Raw genomic sequence first — 18,079 nt, forward strand, 5'->3', positions numbered from 1 at the left:
TGATGGGAAATCCGTAGACGATGACCACGGCGGTGGAGCTCTTGCGCTTGGCCACGATGTTCTTGGCCACACAGGTGTAGTTGGCCGTGTCGGACAGACGCGCCTGCTTGATGATCAGGTTGTGGTCCACGGTGATGTAGAAGTTCCTGTCCTCGGCCGGGTCGATGATCTCGTTGTCCTTCAGCCACTCCACCCGCATGACCTTGGAGGATGGAGAAACTGTAGCTGCCCTCTGTCTTAAGTAGAGTAATAACATAAAATAGATACTTTATTTGTTTTCAGGTGCGTCAGAGGAAGGCATGGATTCCCAAACTTTTCATGCCTCAACCAACAACCTCCATTGTAATTAGCATTTATAATTATTCAAGTGGCAAAACATATGAAATTTAAATAAAATATGCTCCTTGCAATCAAATATACATCAAATTCAATGTCGGAAATGTAAAAATGTGTCTCGCGACCCCCACTTTGGGAACCACTAGAGTAAGGGGTCGTCCAAGGCTTCACCCAACGTAATAAGGAACCACTGTTACCTTGCGCTCATTAATAACAGACAGTTCTTCCCACAACAGACGTCTTTTCAATCCAATAATGCGCTCGTTTCTTCATAAACATCTCTCGGATTGAAATTGCTTTTGTGTTCCTGAATTTGACAAACGAGCCGACGCCGCCGAACTGCCCACAGCTCGATTCGTGTTTACGCTTGAGACTATTGCATTTCACCTCCGTCAGCCTGGAACCAAAAGTTCACCCTCATCATCCTCACCATCATTATGTATAAAAACTGTACAGAAACAAGCCCGTGCTCGTTCAATCTTCTCATGTATCTGGTGTCTGTGCTTTTCCTTCCCCCCGTCGCCTGCCTCCTTCTCTGGGACCCGCAGCGTCTCCGGGACCAGATCAAGACGTGGGTGGCATCCAACGAGATCAAAGACAAAAGGCAGCTCGTCGAGAACCGCAAACTTATAGAGACGGTGAGTAGGAACTGCACGGAGGAGAGCGAGACAGAGGGGTAGGAGGCAGGAATGAATATTTAACACAATAACTATAATAACTCCCCCGCTATAGGAGAACAGGAGACGCTTTATTCCACAGAAAGGGGGAAGCTCCGATTTCGAAAACCTAATGCATTTTAGAAATCCAATTGAAAGCGGATATCACAGATGATTTGTAAGAAAGAATGTAGTTTTGATTTGTGTAAAGGTTTCAGAAAGTTGTTGGGACATCTTTGTCTCAGAAATAGTCCTAAAGGTGATAGACTCTGATGCAATGATGGTAAGTTCTTTTTTAGTTATAACTGATTAGCAGATGTGTAAGAAACTGTGATGTAAGCAACACATTTGGCAGGAAAACTGTCTGGGTTTTCCTCTTTCGGAAAAGCCTGACAAACACCAAAAATGATAATGTGTTTTATTATTAACCTTTAGAGGCTGACCGATATATCGAGCTGATATTTAGGAATTTTTCGATATCGGTTATTGGCTGGTCTATTGCTGATAAACGCAGGTATCTCCGGAACCGAAAGTGAAAGCCTCAAGGGGACTCGGAAACATCACCATGAAAACCGGTCTGAAAAAAGCCTGTTAAACACAAGTTTCACCGACTAAACCTCAGTGATGCTGCAGCTCATTTCGATGCTCAGAACCTGGAAAATTAGATCGCTGAGTTAGTTTTAACCTCTGCAATTGTGTTTTTGATCACCACACAAAATGCTGCGGTTAGCATCAGTGTGCTAAAGCTAACGGCAGATGCTAATGTTAAACTCAACTAAGCAAGACTGCGGCAGAAACGATGATTGGATCACATAAAGAAATAAACTAAAACCACTGCACTACAGTGTTTGTGTTTTATTATATGAAATAACTGATCTAACATATCATCAGATCACTTTATGTAAGTTGTTAAATATTAGTGCCACCTAAAGCCTGTCATTTCCCCAAGGAAATAGTGTAGAATCGTCCAGTGATCCTTGTTTAATGTTTTTACATTATTTTTGGCTTTACCCAAATCTAAATGCTTCTGGACTGGATCTTACAGCCGAAAAACTGATCTTTTTCCCGGCGTTGTTGCATGTTGTAGTCACTTTGAAGTTTGTTTGTTTTTTGCCACTTTTTCGTCTCATTTTTGTCACTTTTTTTGTTGTCCTTTCGTTGATTTTTTTTCCTGTTTTGTGGCTTTGTTTGTGGCTATTTTGATACCTTTTTCAAGAAGCTTTTAGATATGGGTAAAGCCAAACTGGACAAAACGTGATCAGTTGAGGTGGGGGTTAAGAGGTTAATTTATCAGTTTTTCTTTATTTTCAACATCAGGTACTCAGATTCTCATTGAAGGCATTAAACTATGAATGAACACGTGGGATTATGTAGGAAACCAAAAAAGGGTGAAATAACTCAAAATATGTTTTAAATTCTTCAAAGATGCCCCCCTTTATTCTTTGAGGTCGTCCCTGAAATGGCTGAACAGTCTGTGAAGTCAAAACCATTTCTGTGACGACATGGTGAAGATTAATGAGAAAATGTCGCTTCTCTTTTGAAACTTGAACCCGTTGATGCAGCCTTGACCTTCACAGACGTGTTTCATGAAAGAAAAATAGCGCATTATTAAATTTCCTCCTGAATCTGTCACATGTTCATGAGTTTACACTGCTCCAGCTCAAGCCAATGCAGAACATGGCGTCCGTCCTGAAGTATTCCTCTGCCCTTGCCCTCCGCCTGAGCCCCTCTGAGCTTAGGCCGGGCCCAGGCGTGGATCTGGGTGGATTTGCGGCACCTGTCCCCAGCCGTGCGCGTGCAGCCGCTCAGGGTTTGATGAGCCCCATTGAGAGGCTCTGAATGCCAGCCACCTGCCCCACAATGAGCCCCCTCTGATGCCTTCAGTCAGCCACTCCAGAGCGGCACGTTTCCTGCGGTTTTGGGACGATCTACCCTGAAATTATCGGAGGTTTTGAAGGAAGTGGACTGGGATGGTTAGCGGCAGCTTGTGGATTCATAGAAAGAATCCAAGAGTGGCAGTTTTTTTGAACTAGCACTCAAGGATTTTGAACATTTTTCTGACTAATAACTTTACTTGGATGGTCGTGCTGCAGATTATTATTGCAATATTAGGTGACTCCATATCTATGTTATCGAAATAAGCCACAATACATCGCAAAATCACAGAGGTCTTACATTTGTAGTCCTCTCTGCTCTTTAAAGGATCTATACCTGATTTATTTTTTTTATTTTTTTCGTTTTATAGGGTAGAATACTTTTTGCCCCATAAAAGTATGTTGTAAATAGGGATGTACCGATCCGATATTCAGTGTCGGTATCGGTAGCTGATCTGGGCATTTTCAGAGTATCGGATCGGATGGGATTTGATGGTTGGACGAGTCCGATACAGAAGACGGCCGTGAATCTGCAGTCATGGATCTGCAGTGGCTCCATCCAGACTGGAGCCACTGCAGATCAAGGAGCACAAATTCACGGCCTTCATGCTATTGCTAAGCTAGGCTACTGATTTGATTTGATTTGATTTATTCTTATTATTGTGTTTGCACATAAGTAAGTGCCCACTTATTACCACATATAAAAAATGCCAACTGGTGAAACTGTTGTATCCATAGGCTATAATATATAATGATATATATTATACAAAAATATAATAATACAAAAAGTCTATATCGGATCGGCATCTGATCAGTATCGGCCACATGTAGCGTCAAAACATCAGATCGGGAGCTCCAAAAAGCGGGTTGGTGCATTCCCAGTTGTAAAAGTAGTAATTTGTGGAAAAAATCAGCCTGATGCGTGAAGTTTGTGTCGTATTGTGACTTTTTGTTGTGACGGTAAAGAATTAGCCATTTCATCACATTTTGAGTAAAAGGCTTCAAAATCGGGTATTGTCGCTTTAAGGATCAGCCCCTGTTGATCGTTTTCTGACAGGAAAGAACTGGGACTGGGCCACTTTTCATGGAACTTTTTCAGCTCCTTTCCTGCTTTCTAGTCAGACCAGGAACTCTTTGGTGACGTGGTTTGGCAGCAAGACGCGTATGTGAATCGCTGAATTTGACAGACATCTTTAATTATACATTAAAAACGCTAAATCCAGCTGCTAATTTCAGCCCAGCATTGTTCCCTCGTCAAAGACAGACCTGGAATAGTATTTGGGGTTTTGATTAATCCTCGGACAAAGCTGTTAAATTTAGCTGTTTCTTCTTCTACGGCGTCAGCGCCTCGTTCTGTACTTCCTGTTTACAATCGCGTCAATGTTGAAACACAAAAAAATTTCCTCCCCATTTTTAAAGCCAATAATCCGACATTATCGATTCTGATCTATTATGTGCTCGAGGTGTGTTTATCACTCACTGCTGGAGTTGCTAACCACGCCCAACCTGGAAGTTTTTGTTTTGTTTTTTTTAACTGTTCCTATAGCTGCCAGCAGGAGGAGCCCCAGTCAAGAATTTCACCAGCCCTTTCTCCTGCATTTCATTGTTACTATTTAATTCTTACAGAGATGTTTTCAAACTATAAAACGTAAAATATCAAAGCTGAAGCACCCAACGTAATGTTTTAACGTTTTGCATGACATGTCCACTTTAAATCTTAGATGTGTGGAGCTCCTCTTTGTCTTGTTTTCATCATGAAATGAAATGAAATGAAGCGATAACTCAGCAAATCCTTGTTTTGTTTTTTTCTGTGCAGCCCAATTTAATCTATTCTTCTGCTTTATAAACTTCCCCCGAGGTTTACACATTTAAACATGGCTAAAACCTTGAAATACTGAACTACGTAATGCAAAAATCCCATTTCACAGCACTTTTTTTTTTCTTTTTTTTTTTTTACATAATGGGACCCCGAGGCTGAGGGCATTATTATATTATGTAAACAATAGCCGTATGACCGTTCAGATAATGATGTAATCCGGGTGAATCAGCCCGCTCCTGTTTGACGCGTTGGTCTGAGCAGCTCCGAGGCCCGGCTTTGGCTCTGAATAGATCCTTTTCCAAGTGCGAAAAACTGTAAGTGACACACAATATGGCCCCTGTTCAGAGCTGGCACTGAAAGGTGTCGTGGCGAATTGTTTATGCCATCTGTGAACTCCCTCTGTCCGTCCCGAGGTACAGTCACTTACTACGGACCGGGCGCTGTTGCCATGCTAGATTTATAAATGCGGTTGGTTGAGAGGTTTATTTGCTTTAAATGTTAAACCTTCATGTACAGCATTTTCAAATCTAAACACAGACAGTCTGACCATTTCTCTGGAGATATCAGACCTGGTGCGATATAAGGAGCAAACTCGGAGACTATAGGGATGGGTCAAGATGGCGAGAACTTACTTTCCTACAGGGACAATAAAGTCGGATCTCAAGCCTTTAATTACTTGTTTTGCTACATTGTTTTTTTTTTTTTTATGTCAGACTTTATACTCGGGAGCCAGTATTTATCGTGACCCAGACTGGTTTTCTATTCAGATGATCCAGCGTCTAATAATACTTGTCTCGGTGCGTGTTTGATGTCCGCAGCAAATGGAGCGGTTCAAGGTCGTGGAGAGAGAAACCAAGACCAAAGCGTACTCTAAAGAAGGCCTCGGTCTGGCCCAGAAAGTGGACCCGGCTCAGAGGGAGAAGGAGGAGGTCGGCATGTGGCTTACGGTGAGTGAGAACTCGAGACTGTCTCTGATTTATTACACTTTAAGTTTGGACAATCATTAAAAATTACCTCGACTGAGACCATTTATTTATATTTGTCTCTTTCCTATTCTCCATCACTGTTTATACTTCAGAGAGTAAAACCTTTTATTATGAAGTTTGGAGACAGGAGGTCATGAGTTGAAAATTCAGTTGCACTTTACAGTAGGAGTGTGACAATATATTGATATTGTGATATATCGCAATATTATGCAGGGCGAAGCGATACCGACACTTTTTAGTCCAATATAAATACTTTTGATGATGTCGTGCATATAAATGAGGTAGCAGTGCTCCTCAGTTTGCACTCAATAGAAGAAGAATTCAGTCAGAACAGTAGAGGGCAGCACTTTGGACCAAACTCTGTCACTCAAATATATGATTTTTGATGATAGTTTATATAATTATAACATTAGTTTGCAGTTGATATATATTCCTTTTGAAACAGGACTGTGGTTTCTTGTTTATTTAAAAGTAAATGAAGTGATGACACGGACAGATCAATAGGCCCATTTTCAAGTCAAGGATCGTTATTCACTTATTTATCTAAGAAGAAGACGTACAAAGCACATGAAAACAACTATGAATGATGAATAATAGTATGTTTATTAAAATATTTCTTAAAAAATTGCGATGTATATTGCAGTATATTGATTATCACAATATCGGTGTCTCGCAAAGTTGTTGTTAACGTGAGCCATTTATCGGCTATCATATCGAATCGGCCCACCCCTACTTTACAGCACAGTTATTGCTGGGTTGCAGGTTTTAGAATATGATGAAGTCATCGGACCCAACGGGGGCAGGAGCCAGTTTTTCCTATTAACAGCTTACACTTATACATGTCATAGCTAAAAAGAAAATATATGAATTAAAAAAATGATCATTAATGTCAGTCACTGGGTCCATGATCTCTCTGTACAAGACCAAAAATTTCCTCAAAAACAAAATGATTTTTCCTCCATATAATAGTATAGGCCTTTAGAAAGCTGTGATGTCACCTGCAACCCAGTAATAACATGGTAATAGGTCTAAGGAAATAGCATGGTAGCTGATGACGCAGAAGGATGATGCATTTTGCAGCCCGGTTCATGTATTACAACCAAGAAATACTTCATATTTTTCCTGGAAAATTACAATCATTCACATACAATGAAACTTGTGTCTCTTCAGTAACCGGGGGTGAATTGTAGCGCATTATTTTAAACCACAAACATTACTTTCCAAGCGTACTCTATCAAGATGACCTCAAGTGGCGTCAAATCATTAAAAAAAAAAGACTCCACAAATAGTCGATTACCAGAGTAATTTCAGTGGCAGCCTGGATCGAGAACGGCGCAAAAGGACGCATTGTAACTTGAGTTTAATTTGTTTGCACCTTTTTTGATTGAAATCGTTCATTGTTAATGACGCCTCAGGCCGCTCTGCCGGGGCCATGTTCGAAAAGCTTCCTTCAGAGAAAACATACCGCTCTCTCAAATGCTCTGCTGTTTGCCATCCTAAGAGTTTCTTTCCACAAGCCGTGATTACTCTAAACAAGGCACCTTCATTTCCATTCATGAACTGATCCATTGTATTTTAATGCCGAGGATCTGCACCTCTTTGGAACTCTTTTACATTCCTGTTTCATTGTTTTGATTTCCCTGATGAGCCCGATGTTCCGTTAATGTGACCGTGAGTAACAAAGGTCCTTGTCTCTGCAGAACACGATAGACACGTTGAACATGCAGGTGGACCAGTTCGAGAGCGAAGTGGAGTCTTTGTCGGTCCAAACCAGGAAAAAGAAAGGGGACAAAGAGGTGAGTACCACCCACAATGCATCTGTCCAGCCTGCCCCCTTTCTGAAGACCCATGATGTTCTACCTGAGACCAGAATGAATGTTTGTCTGACAATATTATTATATATGCTGCAACTGCGAGTGAGATCTTACTGTGCAAACTCTTTCAAATGTTCTATTATTGATAAATCATTAAAACTGGGATCGAAAGTGCCCTATGTAGATGCATTGTTAAATTATAAGACGTGCTCAGTGCCTCTGCGTGCATTTGTTCCCCGCATTAGCAGAACATTGCTCATTGTGGTGCATCCCCACGAACTGGGCCATTATAGAATTAATATTGACTCCAGTGAAACGCGTTACATGACCCTCAAATGTACATTTCGGGACACATGTCCACGACACGCGTTCACTGATCTCGTAATGATAATTCCAGACTGTGCGAGACACTGCAGGCAAAACTTTTTATTACGGTGTGATTTAACCTATTTTAAATCTGTGGAATACTAGGGATGGATGTGTTGATACTTAATCCATTGCTTGATTTTTGAGCTTTTAACCTAACAATACAAGGTCAATTGTTGTTATTATTTAATAGATAATTTGACAATCAAGCAATCAAGACTTTATACAATTTTTCCAAAATCCTCTCAGCAACAGATTTTGTAACCAACTTCTCTCCAAAATAAACCTATAAATCTTAATTTCCCCTTTCCATGAATGAATGTTTTGGTCATATTTATTTCCACGTAAAAAGATTTAAATAAAAAAAAATCTTAAAAAATATACCAGTCTTACATTTATACCAATAAACTACAGTAAAAGTTTCAAAGGGATGTCTTTAAATGTGCCACACCTTCATTTACCTGCAATGTCTTGATTTCAAGATTTATTTTATTTGTCTCGAAGAAAATCCTCACGTTAACGAGGGATGCGCTGATCCGATATGATCCGATGGTATCGGATATTGTAGTTGATACTGGATACTGGTATCGGCTGCAAATATCTGATACTGAGCCGATAAAAACGAAATCTCTGAGAATATGAGCTTAGAACTTGGACAATTCATTCGCTGTTTTAGTTTTAACTTCCGCAAATGTATTTTTGATCATCGTGCACTGTGCTGCGGCTAGCAGTGCTAATGCTAACGTCAACTAATCAAAGCCGGGGCAGAAATGATGATTGGATCACCTAGTAAAATAAAGTAACTACTGCTAGAGCGGTCAAGTGTTTGCATTTTAGTTTATGGAATGTTAATAAAGAATAACTGATGTAAGATACCCCTCCTGGAACCGCCACCTTAACGTGGTGGAGGGGTTTGAGCGCCCGAATGATCCTGGGGGCTCTGTTGTCCGGGGCTTCGTGCCTCTGGTAGGGTCTCCCATGGCAAACTGGTCCTAGGTGACGGGTCAGACAAAGAGTGGTTCAGAAGCCCCTTATGAGAGACCAACAGGCCCGGTTAGAACCATGAGGCCGTCCTCCCGTTGACCCACCACCTGCAGGAGGAGCCATAAGGGGCTGGTGCAATGTGATTTGGGCAGCTCCAACGGCTGTCCCCACGACCCGGCAACGGACAAGTGGAAGAAAATGGATGGATGGATGGATGGATGGATGGATGATGTAAGATAGTCGAACCATTCACTTTTTTCACTCACAACAGCCACTTTTAAGAAAGTGTCTTATTGGTATCTCAAACCCCCAGTATCTGTATTGGAAGGGCAAAATCTGGACTGGTGCATCTCTAGCGTCAACAACAAACCCCGGTGTCGCCTTTGCTCTGAAACATAAACAAAAACATGAGTTTATGCTTTTACAGAGAGTGAAGGGACTTATGTGGAGAATTAAATATTGACATCCCAAGTGCGTTAATCCATTAGCAGCTCTTACGCTGCTGTACCTGAACTGTTTAAACTTTAATCAAGATGTTTTTGAGCTCTGGGAAACTACGATGAATAATTTGCTCTTAATTATTGATGTCCAGTGTGTTATGTGTCGCAAAGCCCCCAAAGTGTTCGATACATTACCATTATATAATACACTAATGCATAAGTGATGGCGTTGTTAAGTGAACGCCGTGCTTTGACAGGGCGTGAAATGTTCTTTATTATTGTGTTGCTGTGTGTGCCAGAACAGATATTTCTGTCTGAATAACCAACCACTTATTGAAATTATTAATAGTATTATGTCATACTGAAGTTGACTATTGCTGCTTGTGAAATTCTATTCAGATTTGATCAAGTCATTGGACTGCAAAGTTTTTCATCAGGGGTCACGACATTTGCCCAGTCTTCATGTCAAATGACCTTCTGTCACAAGTGATTGGAAGTGGGGGTGAGGTGTCTTGCCCAAGGACAGAATGGTAGCGTATCTTCTGGCTGGACTTGAACTGGTGACCATATGATTCATGGACTAATGCTTACTTAGACTTGACTTTTGCGCTAAACTCCATGCCCAAGCATTTCATTCAGTTTTGTACAATTTCCGAAAACTTGGTTGTTTCAAAATTTGACTCTCGCTGGTGGTGGTGACTGTCTTTATGTCCTTAGGCAAGACACTTCACCCACTTCCACATGAATGTAGTTTGTGAGAGAATGGTTGGTGGTGGGAGGGGCTTACGGTGCAGATTGGCAGCCTCGCCCTGTCAATCTACCCCAGGGCAGCTGTGGTTAGGACAAACTTGTGACACAGGCTTGTAAACTGCAAGTATAAGCCATTATTATTCTTACTTGTTAATATTATAAGAAATATTATTAGCCACTTACAAATCAGTGTGTCCAGATGGTGGTACATCACCGCACAACACTCAGCATCTCTTTAATTTACCTGAACATCTCACTGAAATGAAGGTGAAATCACTATGAGAGGATCTGGCGCATGCAGCAACGTTCCTACAACCTCTACAACTGGACGACTAATAGCAAGAGTGCTCCAACAGCAATCACATTATTCTGCTTTTGCAGAAACAGGACCGGATTGAGGAGCTGAAGAAGTTCATAGAGAGGCACCGGTTCCACATCCGGATGCTGGAGACCATTCTGAGGATGCTGGACAACGACTCAGTGCAGGTTGATTCCATTAGGAAGATCAAGGTAGGTCCAATTACTGTGGCTCCCTCAACAAACAAAAATCACTTATAATAGATATAGAAGGCAGGGTGTACAGACATAAGTGAGCATGCTCTTAAGGGGAAGGGTTTAGAACACATACAAAAACATAACAGGGAGACCGTCTGCTCACTGCTTACTCACTCCTCCTGTTTAACCTCTTCTTGAAGGATGATGTGGAATACTACATCGACTCCTCGCAAGATCCAGACTTCGAGGAGAACGAGTTTCTTTATGACGATCTGGACCTGGAAGACATTCGTAAGTACAGAGGTTCACATGGACGTAACGGCTGTTTACCACATAGTAGATACGACTCAATTTTATCATTTTATCATATCCAATATTTGGGTTACATCACCTGACCTGTCCACAAAGTAAAATCTTTTGTTCTGTTGTTCTGACAGCTCCTTCGTTGATGGCCACGTCTCCTACAGGACAATCGCACTTAGAAGATGAGCTCTTCCAGCACTCGAGCAGCACACCCACCTCCACCACCTCCTCATCCCCCATCCCGCCGTCCCCCGCAACATGCACTACAGTAAGTACACGATACTCTCTCCTGTTTACATGCACTACAGTAAGTACTCAACTCTCTCCTGTTTACATGTTCTACTGTAAGTACACGATACTCTCTCCTATTAACATCCACTACAGTAAATACACGATACCCTCTCCTCTTTACACGCACTACAGTAAGTACTCTGCTCTCTCCTATCTACATGTTCTGCAGTAAGTACACGATACTCTCCCATCGACATGCACAATGTATTTTAATGCTTTTATTATACATTCAGTTTGGGCATTTCTCTGGTTTAGACTTGGCTTATTCCCAGTTTAGACATAATTTGTTCTACTTCACATCTATTTCAGTCCTGATTTGATCTCTATCCAGGCCTGGTGTGGCGTGGAAAGTCAAATATTTTCTGAGGTAGTGAAAAAGTTTGAAAACCACTTCACTTCCCACCAGGAGTCGGCAAACTCGAGCTTCAAAAGAGCCTGTTTTCAAACCAAATGAAAGTCACACAGAGACGCAGCAGAACTTTCAATCGCAAACACCGAAGCTGTTAACATCGTTTAGATACTCGACCAGGGCGAATGCAATTAATATATGGTCAAAATGTAACGCGAAATCTTTGTTTATTTTTTAACCTCTTAACTGGGCACATTTTCTCCAGTTCAGCATTACCCTAATCTAAAAGCCTCTGGACTTGAGCTTGCAGCCTATAGGCCAGTATATCGCCTCATTTGAAAGCTAAGACCTACAAAACTGACTTTCCTTGCGTTGTCGTCACTTTTTCGTCGTATTTTAGGTGCGATCTTGTCAATCGATCTTGTTGCCGCTTTTTTTTTGTGTTCTTGTTTTGTTGCCTTTTCATTACTTTTTTGTTGCCTGTTTTGTTGTGTTTTTGACGCTTTTTTGTTGCTTGATTTGTTGCTTGTTTTGTTGCTTTTTCATCGCTTTTTTGTTGCTTGTTTTGTTGCTTTTTCATCACTTTTTTGTTGCTTGTTTTGTTGCTTTTTCATCACTTTTTTGTTGCTTGTTTTGTTGCTTTTTCATCGCTTTTTTGTTGCTTGTTTTGTTGCTTTTTCATCACTTTTTTGTTGCTTGTTTTGTTGCTTTTTCATCGCTTTTTTGTTGCTTGTTTTATTGCTTTGTCATCACTTTTTTGTTGCTTGTTTTGTTGCTTTTTCATCACCTTTTTTGTCTCCTGTTTTATTGCTTTTTCATCACTTTTTTGTTGCTTGTTTTGTTGCTTTTTCATCACTTTTTTGTTGCTTGTTTTGTTGCCTTTTCATCACCTTTTTTGTCTCCTGTTTTGTTGCTTTTTCATCACTTTTTCGTCGCTGTTTTTGTTGCTTCTTTGTAACCATTTTTTTCTTATTTTTCATCTAATTTTTTTCTGTCTTTTTTGCTTTTTTGTCACATTTTTGTCGCATGTTTTGTCGCTCTTTTTATGCTTTATTGGCTGCGTTTTCATCCTCATTCACTTCTCGTTTTTTTTCCGCTATTTTGAAGTTTTTTTTCAAGCTTTTAGATTAGGTAAAAGTCAAACTGTAGAAAATATGCCTGGTTAAGAGGTTAAGGTTATTCTGCTGCCTGAAAATATTTAAAATTTTGCTTTTTTATTCAATCCGAGCCTTAAAGAGCTTTGTGTCTGTGGCTGTGGAGATGTGGCTGCCTCTGTCTGGCATAACATGTGCATCACCTGAATAATTGAATTCATCCTGAGAGTAAAAAAACGAAACTAAAAATCATGTGCGAGGCATTTAGTAGCAAATATTAAGTCCAGTTGGATAAAAAAAATCATAAAGGTGCTTAAAACCGTATGTAGTTTCTCTTTTAAAAGTTGCACAAAGCCCGTGTTGCAGCTGCTGCCTCTACATCATGTATCTAAAGATGATGACAGTGTAATATTAGTAATTTGGTGAACCTGAGCCCTTTGTGAAGTCAGGTCAGACCAGTGTTTAACTCGGCACGGGGGATAATTGCCGCATTGTCGAGGCCTATTGCCTGCGTGTCACCTGTACTTTATTGCACCCACACGTAAAGGGAAAGACTACAGTAGGTGTTAAGATGACAGTGAGCAGACGGCTTTGGCCTGGAAAGAAGTTTTAAGACTAGTGTGCTGCGTTAAGTTATACTTGTGATGTCATTTTTATGATGAAATAAATGTGTGATTGATGAAGTTTTTGCTGCTCTTTAGGAAAACTCAGAGGACGACAAAAAGAGAGGGCGATCGACGGACAGTGAAATATGTCAAGTAAGTGTTGTGCTGCTCCGGCGTCACGTAGCGTCTGTTAAATTCTCTTTCTTTTTGTGGAGCCAGTGTAAATTTGATGTTGCTCTTAAACTTTTTAACCGACCACATTCAGAGAGTTCCTGTGAACGGTCACGTCTAGCACTCTTCAAATACAGGGGCCCCTCAGGGCTGCGTACTATCGCCATTGCTCTATATCATGTATACGGACAGGTCTGTCCATGAGAGCAGTTACATTATTGATACTGCACTATTGACCCTTTTGCACGGAGCAGACTCTGATCATGGTCCTGCTTTCATCCAGTTGTGCGATGACAACTCTCTCGACTTAAATGTGACAAAAACTAGCTTGTTGTTGAATCCAGAGAGCCCCAAACCGAGCTTTAGCTTTTTTATGACCAGAGAACAGCAAACAGAATTGCCCTTTGGGATGAATAAAGTTGATTTGATTTGATTTGAATCCCATTTTATGCCATTTAATTACTTTTAATGCCCCATGGAAACCCTGAATAAACAGTGTAGAACAAGAACTAAAATCAAATTTTTTATGAAGAGGTTTCCTTGTTAAGTTAATATAGAACAATGGACCGAGTGTGCGACCTTTTTTGTGGGGACTTCTGTGACTTTTTGGTCAGGCAGTGTAGAACAGAAAGCAGATCCAGTTTCTTCTCTGGCGTAAACATTCATTTTGTATATTAGAGGTAGACCAATATATCAGGATTTTACAAAATCAGCTATCGGCCGACGTAGCGCAGATAAAAGCCGATATCTCTGGGACCAAAAGATAGATGATAGAGACCGCCAATTTTTTGCATTGGAAAGAGCGAAGTCCTCCCACAACCTCGTAGGCCTCAGGGGAGCTGAGAAACATCACAATGAAAATTGGTTAGCTACAACTTTGTTAAATACGATACAAGTTTCACTAAACTTCAGTCAATATGGAAATGCTGCAAGTCATTTTGAGGCACAGAACCTGGAGAATTCAATCGCTGAGTTAGTTTTAACATCTGCAATTGTATGTTTGATCGACATGCAAGCTGCAGCTAGCAACATTATGCTAATGCTAGCAGCAGCTAATCAAGGCTGAGACAGAAACTATGATTGAATCACCTAAAGTATTACAATTTTGCAAAATATCAGCCAAATATATCGGTCGAAAATATCGGCCATGCATATCGGTCTCAGCCTTAGAAAAACCCATATCGGTCGACCTCTAGTAACTATAGTTTAACGCCTAACACGACTCCCTCTCTTCTTTTGCAGTCTCCTGTGAAAAACGGAAACCCGTCGCTGCTCTCCTCCTCTTCCTCGTCTTCTTCCTCCTCGTCCTCTTCCTCCTCCGTTTCGGCCCTCACCTCATCCGCCTTCGTCTCCATGGCGAGCATGGCGGGGGGCGGGTCCAACAGCATCAGCAGCAGCATCATCAGCAACATGGGAAACATCGGCAACATGAGCAGCAGCAGCCTCAGCCTCCTCCCGGCCGCGATCCACCTGTCCAACAACACGTCAGCGGGCAGCTACAGCAGCGCCATGCAGCAGCCCCCGCACCCCTCCACACAGCCGCCGCAAATCCTCCAGGCCAAAATCCCAAGCTCCGCCCCATCTGCCGCGCTCCCCTCTGTCCCGAGCGTAAACAGCCACCCCGCGGGACCGTCCCCTCCCAACGTGAGCATGCAGGGGCAGCTCACGCCCGTGTCGCAGCCTCCCATAGGCTCCACATCCAATAGTTTAGGGCTAAGCTTGGGGCTGTCGCTCGGGAAAGCCCCGGGCTCCATGGCGACCAGCCCCATGTCCAGCGGGCTCGGGTTATCGGGGATGCCGGCGTCCCTCAGCGCGCTGTCGAGCCTGTTATCGAGCTCCACCCCAACGCCGTACGCCCAAGCAGCGGCGGTGGGAACGACGTCGGGGCTGCCCGGGTCGTTAGGCGGGGTCGGGGTGAGCACGTCCTTGTGCTCGGTCACAGTAGGGGGTCCCACGTCCAGCTCGGTGGTGGGCAGCAGTATCGGGGCGAGTATTTTGGGCTTAGGGTCCTCAGGTTCCTCCGGGGGGCTGCTGGGGTCTTCGTTGGGGTCTTCGCTGGTCTCTCAAAGCCCAGCGTCGAGCCTGGCGCCGGGCAGCGGAGTGGGCGTCATCGGCAGCAACGGAGCCAACTCAGGGTCCAGCAGCGGAGGGAGCGGGGCGCTGTCCGTGAGGTCGCCCAGCCAGCAGAAGCAGAACGGCAACACGAGTGAGTACCGGTCAAGGACTGCAGCGACACACATTAATAAGAGATAGGACTTTATTGATCCGGCAATAAGCCGAATGCCCATCTCGACTGCGCATGCGAGGGCCAATCAGGTTCAGAAACCTCAGCCCAAACAAACCACTCCACCATTGAAATGTGAGAGCGAGTTCAGGTATTGCAAATATTTATGTTGTCAATATCTTAAAAACGATGGAAAAGTCAGACTGCGGCTCCGTAGGCAGGAGTGGATCATAGCAGAACAGGGCTGACCATAGTGGACCATAGTGGACTATAGAGGACCATAGTGGACCATAGTGGACTATAGAGGACCATAGTGGACCATAGTGGACTATAGAGGACCATAGTGGACCATAGTGGACCATAGCGGACCATAGTGGACCATAGCGGACAGGGGAACGACAGGACCTGGGATCAGCCTGACACAGACACCGCCGCTGTTTAAATCATTTAAATTTGTCTTGAAATCACAGAGAAAATTTTAAAAACGGTGTTGATGTTAAATATAGAGGGTACATTTCCGTCTGTCAAATTAGCGATCGATTAGATACTGTATGTTGTTCACCATCAGATCACTTGTAAAATAATACAAATACGGTATTTGGCATAGCCTATATGTGTATGTGGATCTCTCTGGTCACAATTGTTGTTTTATTTCTCATTTCAGTTTAAATGTAATAAATGTCAGCAACATGAGGCCACAGTTTCAGACCCTGGACTTTGTCCAACAGTCGCCTTCAATGTTCAGAATTTTTTTTCTCACATAGTTATTCCAACTATGTGAACAAGGACTGCTCGTCACTTTTGAAGCATCTCTACAGATGAACGGCGGTTCTGTTCTTTCCGTTTCTGTCTTATCTCCGTACGAAGCCCTGGTTGTAAAAATAGACTTTAAGCTAATATTGTGGCAAACTCCACAGAGACGACAACAATGCTTTAAATCCTGAACTTTCCAGCGGTTAAATCCAAATCCAATTCAGAGCTTTCTTCGTTGCTTTATGCTACCTGTCAATATTGTTTGGGAGCCAAAAGAAATTCCATTACCCCTAATGCAACAGGCGACCCTAGATGGGCATTCGGCTTATAGAGAAAGTAGGTGGAGCAAATGGTCAGGCAAGCAAGTTATAGTAGAAGAAAGGCACCTTATGTACATCTTTTGTACAATGGATAAAAAAGGGCAAATACACATTCTTTTATACTGTATTATCCTACCTAGGAAAAACAATTGTCTGTATCTGGGGTCCTATGTGTCATTATAAATCAGGGTCTTGCTAGAATGACTAAGGATTTAATTATTATTTACCACTGTATCTACCTGAAAAAGACGTCATTAAGAAATCTCTTGCGCGTCATTCTGTTCAGTCACGGAAATGCCCTTTGAGTTTGGTCTGGTGAAACCGAGCTCCCGACCTCAAAGAAAAGGAAAGTAGTGTTTAACGGCTCTTCAATGTAAACCTACACAGCACTCAGCCTCCACCGCTCTGAATAACCACAATGATAATCAGTCTTGTTTTACCTCCGCATTCGCACTCCCAGCGCTCTTCAAGTGCCTTTGTTATCGACGCAGGAATCTCATCACGGCAGAGCCTCCTCGCAGGAAGCAAATAATTCATTGGTGACTGCATTATCGAGAGAGAAACAGGGGCCGCTTTAACAAGAGCCGCGGCGGAGGCTGTGGATCCCACTAATAGTTAATTACACAGAGCGGGCGCGGGAAGCTGGGGACGTCTGCAGTGTTGAAAGATAGGATTAATGTTGGAGATACATGGAGGTTCAAATGACTTATTTATCACTAAAAAGTGAACCAGGATAATGCTGGAGAAAAGTAGTTTATGGGAATTAACAGAAATATATAGGAATTAATGGGAACAAACGGGGAATTAACACAAGTGAAGGTTGCTTCTTCACAGACAGATAAACTGAAACTGAAACTGAAGCATAAACATTTCATAGTTTTACACTGACATATCTATCACAGCAGAGATGAAAAGTCTCAAAGAAATTATCATCCTCGTCTGACACCAGGGAGAGGACAGAGTTTTAGTTTGTGACCGATACAAGGAAGAGCTTTTGGAAACCGAACAGACTCACTCTGTATTTGTGTCCACCTTGCATATATTCATCAAGAGTGTGCAGTATTACAATATTATATTGTTTTATTATGCGGCTCTTCACAACATAAGTAGAACGCTCCATTGATTTGAATGGGATTTTCCAACGTTCTACCGGTCATTATTTTTTGATAGTGGACTTCTGATAAAAATAATGACCGCTGCCAATAGCAACGGAATTCGTGCTTGTACAGGTCTTTTATATCACTCCGCACGTACGTAGTAGCGGACACTATCTCAGTCCCCATCACTGTGAGAGAATTTGGGGGAATCGCTCGTGAACTTAACATGAGTCCGACTTTCAACTTACCCAGAGATTCACCACCATTTCTCCAACTGCACCTTCATCTGCACCTTCATCCCCTCTGCTTCGCGTCGGGGTCCGGTTCGCCCTGTCGGTACTTATTTTCCCGA

At 42.3% G+C, this 18,079-nt stretch overlaps 1 protein-coding gene across 5 annotated transcripts in view; it reads left to right on the forward strand.

The window, feature by feature from the left end:
* The window catches only part of LOC306973841 (CCR4-NOT transcription complex subunit 3-like), a 44,357-nt gene that overhangs the window by 15,893 nt on the left and 10,385 nt on the right, over nucleotides 1–18,079 (forward strand). For all 5 annotated transcript variants that reach the window (XM_079570891.1, XM_079570895.1, XM_079570892.1 and 2 more), the window contains exons 5-12: nucleotides 885–974; nucleotides 5,504–5,632; nucleotides 7,372–7,467; nucleotides 10,407–10,535; nucleotides 10,721–10,811; nucleotides 10,958–11,091; nucleotides 13,259–13,315; nucleotides 14,576–15,539. In XM_079570891.1, coding sequence (XP_079427017.1) covers nucleotides 885–974; nucleotides 5,504–5,632; nucleotides 7,372–7,467; nucleotides 10,407–10,535; nucleotides 10,721–10,811; nucleotides 10,958–11,091; nucleotides 13,259–13,315; nucleotides 14,576–15,539 — 1,690 coding nt within the window. The remainder of the gene's footprint in view (nucleotides 1–884; nucleotides 975–5,503; nucleotides 5,633–7,371; nucleotides 7,468–10,406; nucleotides 10,536–10,720; nucleotides 10,812–10,957; nucleotides 11,092–13,258; nucleotides 13,316–14,575; nucleotides 15,540–18,079) is intronic.

The sequence above is a fragment of the Gobius niger genome (assembly GCF_951799975.1).
Source record: "Gobius niger genome assembly, chromosome: 14".
Taxonomy (NCBI): Eukaryota; Metazoa; Chordata; class Actinopteri; order Gobiiformes; family Gobiidae; genus Gobius; species Gobius niger.